This window comes from Coffea arabica, chromosome 7c, assembly GCF_036785885.1.
Source record: "Coffea arabica cultivar ET-39 chromosome 7c, Coffea Arabica ET-39 HiFi, whole genome shotgun sequence".
Lineage (NCBI taxonomy): Eukaryota > Viridiplantae > Streptophyta > Magnoliopsida > Gentianales > Rubiaceae > Coffea > Coffea arabica.
The window spans coordinates 13967884-13972528 of record NC_092322.1 but is presented as its reverse complement, the minus strand read 5'-3'; the positions used below and the strand labels follow the sequence as shown (position 1 = coordinate 13972528).

General features: G+C 42.5%; 1 protein-coding gene across 1 annotated transcript; it reads right to left on the bottom strand.

Moving 5' to 3' along the window:
- Positions 1 to 740: 740 nt before the first annotated feature.
- On the bottom strand, positions 741 to 3850 carry LOC140010559 (uncharacterized). The gene is made up of 4 exons (XM_072057848.1): positions 2485 to 3850; positions 1802 to 2184; positions 1412 to 1579; positions 741 to 1328 (listed from the first exon to the last, which is right to left on the bottom strand). The coding sequence occupies exons 1-4, from the start codon at positions 3848 to 3850 to the stop codon at positions 741 to 743; spliced, it is 2505 nt and encodes an 834-aa protein (XP_071913949.1).
- Between the last annotated feature and the right edge of the window lie 795 nt (positions 3851 to 4645).

The following is a 4645-nucleotide window of genomic DNA, read 5'->3' as shown; positions in this document are numbered from 1 at the left end:
TTTGCAGACTAGTGTGGAAATTGGTGTTGTACCAAAACTCAGCTGTGGGTAGCCAGTTACTCCAATGAGAAGGGTGTTCACTGCACATGCATCTAAGATAGTTTTCCAAACACTGATTCACTCACTCACTTTGGCCATCAGACTGGGGATGGTAGGATGAACTGTCGTGCAGGCCAACCCCCAATAGATAGAACAACTCCTGCCAGAATCTGCTAATAAAAATCCTGTCCCTATCAGAAATTACAGATTCTGGTAATCCATGTAGCCTATATACATGATCAAGGAAAGCCTGAGCTATCTGCTGAGCAGTAAAAGGATGTGTGAGACGTATGAAGTGACTGAACTTTGTCAATCGATCAACCACTACCAAAATAGTATCAAAACCATGAGATAAGGGCAGTTGCTCAATGAAGTCCATGGATATGTGAGACCATGCCTGTTGGGGCACTGGAATAGGTTGCAAGAGTCCAGGATATGGAACATTCTCATATTTGCTCCTTTGTCACACATCACAAGATCTGACAAACGTGATAACATCCTGCTTGATTCCAGGTCAGTGGAATAAAGTTTGTATCCTATGTAAGCATCCCCTTTGGCCAGAATGTCCTCGCTGAGTCATGCAGGGCCTTGATCACCTTGCTACGAATACTGTTAGCAGATCCTACATATAATTTATCCTTAAATTTAAGCATTCCCTTATCCAAATGATAGTCTGAAACAGCATTGGGGTCTAACATGAGCTAAGTTATCTTCTGCTGCACTTCAGTATCTTCCTCATAGCTATCAACCAACTCCTGCATCCATGTTGGTTGTACTGTGGAGATTGCACAAACATTATGGTTTGCTGCAAGGTCCTTGTAGGGTCCTTCAAATCTCCTCTTTGATAAAGCATCTGCCACCCCATTGTCTGCTCCCTTCTTGTACTGGATTTCATAATCCAACTCCGATAATTTGGTGAGCCATTTGTGCTGCAATGGATGAGTGAGCTTTTGCTCCAGCAGATGTTTGAGAGCCTGGTGATCAATCTTGATGACAAAATGATGACCTACCAAGTAGTGTTTCCACTTGGTCACAGCTAGCACTAAGGCAAATAATTCCTTCTCATAAACAGACAACTCCAAATTCTGGCTGGATAGAGCCTTGCTGAGAAATGCTATAGGATGTCCCTGTTGCATCAGCACTGCCCCAATTCCCACTCCACAAGCATCAGTCTCTATTACGAAAGGAATTTCAAAGTCTGGCATGCTCAGTACTGGAGCTGTGGTCATAGCTCTTTTGAGGTCTTCAAAAGCCATCTGAGCATGGTGATTCCACCCAAAGCTCTCTTTCTTCAGTAGTTGAGTTAAAGGTTTGCAAATCATGCCATACCCCCTTATAAATCTTCTGTAATATCCAGTCAGTCCCAAGAAACCCTTAGCTCCTTAACTGAGTTAGGAGTAGGCCACGACAGGATGCATTCCATCTTATCTGGATCCATGCTGACCCCTACATCAGAAATCACATGCCCCAAGTATTCCATGGATGTTTGAGCAAAAGAGCATTTGGATTTTTTGCAATAAAGCTGATTTTCAGCTAGGACCTGGAGCACAATTTTTAGGTGTTGTGCATGTGACTCTAGAATGGGACTATAGATCAAGATATCATCGAAAAAAACTAATACAAACTTTCTCAAGAACGACTGGAAAATTCTATTCATCAAAGCCTGAAATGTGGCTGGGGTATTTGTTAGACCAAAAGGCATCACCAGAAATTCAAAGTGCCCATGGTGTGTTTGGAATGCAGTCTTGTGAGTGTCAGCTACCTTGACCCTCAACTGATGGTATCCAGCTCTGAGGTCTAACTTAGACATATATTTGGTGCCATGCAACTCATCTAGGAGTTCATCAATGTTAGGAATAGGAAATCTATCCTTGATAGTCACTTCATTCAGTTTTCTGTAATCTATACATAGTCTCCAAGTATTATCCTTCTTTTTAACCAGCAAGACAGGAGAAGCAAAAGGACTGGTACTGTGTTTAACAATCCCATTTGTAAGCATTTCTGCAACCTGCTTTTCAATTTCTGCTTCCTGCTTTTCAATTTCTGCTTTATGGGAGTGAGGGTACCTGTACGGTTTAAGTTTAAATGGCTCTGCTCCTGGTTTGAGAATGATTTGGTGATCTAGTTCTCTTTCTGGAAGTAGTCCTGTTGGAGTAGCAAATACCTGAAGAAACTATTGCAGGACTTGTTCTACCAATTCTGGAATGTTCTTCTTAAGATCTTTGGTAGAGTTTGCCTACAGGTGTGCACAGCTCCTCTTTTTCTCCTGGATAAAGGATCTGAGATCCCTTCCTCTCACCAACTCCATTGTAGGTTGATTGATGAACCCTTGGAGGTGAAGTAACTCCCCTTTGTTGCTGAGTGCAATATTGAGGGTGTGGAAGTCAAAGGTGATTGGACTGAACTAGCACATCCAATCCACCTCCAGGATGATATCCCAACTACCTAGCTCCATTATTTTCATGTCGAACTGAAACTGGTAGTCTTGTATCCTCCAAGCCACCTTAGGACAAGCAGCCCCACTGGTTATGTCTGTACCATATGCTAGGGTCACAGTGAAAGGACTTACTGCTTGATGAGGTAGATGCAGCAAGGTAACCAGCCTGTGGTTGATGAAGCTGTCAGAACTCCCAGTATCCACTAGGATTTTGACTGGTAGGCCTCCTACACTGCCAATCAGCATAATTGACTTCCTCTGAATGGCACCAAATAAGGCATTTAATGATACCTCAGCCAACTCCCCAACTCTACCAGTGAACTCATCCTGTTCCCCTACTGCATCCTCAAAATCAGTCTCCTCCTCTTCCTCAACACTTAGGCAGTTCAGACCTTTTGTCCTACATTGATGCCCCATTCCAAACTTCTCCCCACACCTGTAGCACAGGCTATTTTTACGTCTGTACTGTAGTTCTTCTGCTGAAAGTCTCCCAACCTCTTTGTGTACAGATTCAGTCTTCCTGGCATTGGCAATGATTGCAGGTAGCTTATAAGGACTAGGTAAGTTCTGTCCACCAGTTTGGCCCTTGTACATCCCAAACTTAGGCTCTAGTGCAATCTTGCTGGAAATTTTAGTCTGTTTACATTGCACCTCCAATGCATACTCTTGCAAGTCCGCCACTTCAAAGGCTTTGGACAATGTCTGGGGTTTGAACATCTTCACCATGGGTTTGATCTCTTCTTTCAACCCACTAGTAAAGCTGGAAATGAAATAGGATTCATCTAGTTTGGGGTTCTTAGTCAGCATCAAGGTTTTTAGTTCTTCAAATTTTTCCTCATTTTCCTCCACTGTCCCCACTTGCTGCAGTTTATTAAATTCCTCTATTATGTCGAGTGATCCTTTTCCCGAGAACCTCTCACATAACATTTTGCTAAATTCCTCCCAATTCAGTCCAAACTTAGCTAGTTTCACCCCTTGGAACCAGTTGTCAACTTTGCCTTCTAAGAACATTTCCACTAAATCTACTTTCCGGCAAGCAGGTATCTGGTAGTTCAAAAAATGCTTATGACATTTCCTAAGCCATTCCCTAGGATTCCCAACCGAGAACATTGGCAGTTCTAGTCTAGGGAAATTTGGAGTGAATATCCTACCTCTGGACTCTTGCTGGTTGCCTATTGTTTCAGCTTGAGTCGGCAGTCGGAAATGCGAGGGTGGTGTGGGCAGAAGAGGTTCAGATGTTCCTCCTTCGTTCTCTTGGATTCCTTTGTCCTTCAACATCACTTTCATTAGCGCGTTGAACTTTTGCTCCAACTTGCAAAACTTCTTGTCCAGGTTTCCTACCACTGCCTCCAATCGCGAGTTACTCTTCTCCATCTCCTCCTGGAGTCTCTACCGTGACTCATTCTGCCCGGAGGAGTATAGCGCAGCCATGGACTCGCCCAATTCCTGGAGTCTACTCTCCTGCTTCTTCAGTTGGTCTTCCAAGGATCGGTATCTGGTGCTCTCCACCATGGCAATCCTTCCCCTCAGCAGCCAAGGATCGACTGCTCTGATACCAACTGTCAGACCCTGAGCTTGCACTGCCTCAATGGTGCTTCAATGGTGGCCAGAAAGTTAACAGAAAGGGAAGAAAAAAGATAGGACGAGAGGGAGAGAGAGAAAAAGAAATAACAGAAAGATAGAAAGAATTGGGAATGGTGTATTCAGACAAGATCCTAACTAATTTTGTTACAATGATTAGGGGGTATTTATGCAATTTATGCCTTAACCGACTACAATTACTACTAACTGTCACTTAGTGGGACGACAACGTTTCTTGGTCTGTGCCTTGTGTGTGGCAAACGCTAAATCATACGAACAAAACGACAATGACTTATTTGATGGGCTCCTAACAAAGTCACCCTAAAGATTTAAGAAGAGACGCAGAAAGACAAGAAAAGCAGACTTTCAAGACTCGCTAAACATTTAAAAAGAGGGGAGAGGGGCCAGTACGGTTCCATCCGATTATTGTATATTTTATATCATTTAATATATGATTACGTTCTAAATAAAAGCAATATATATAAATAAAATTTAATATAATATTATAATATTTTTATACGCTAAAAATTTAAGGACAAATTTCACTTTGCTGCTTTGTGGTTTAGTGTTTTTTACATAACCCTCTAT

Coding starts and splice junctions, on each gene's coding strand:
- LOC140010559 (XM_072057848.1), bottom strand. CDS start 3,850: ATGGAGAAGAGTAACTCGCGATTGGAGGCAGTGGTAGGAAACCTGGAC. Junction 2,185..2,484: donor CATGAAAATAATGGAGCTAG/GTAGTTGGGATA, acceptor CTACTCCAACAG/GACTACTTCCAGAAAGAGAA. Junction 1,580..1,801: donor ACCATCAGTTGAGGGTCAAG/GTAGCTGACACT, acceptor ATTGTGCTCCAG/GTCCTAGCTGAAAATCAGCT.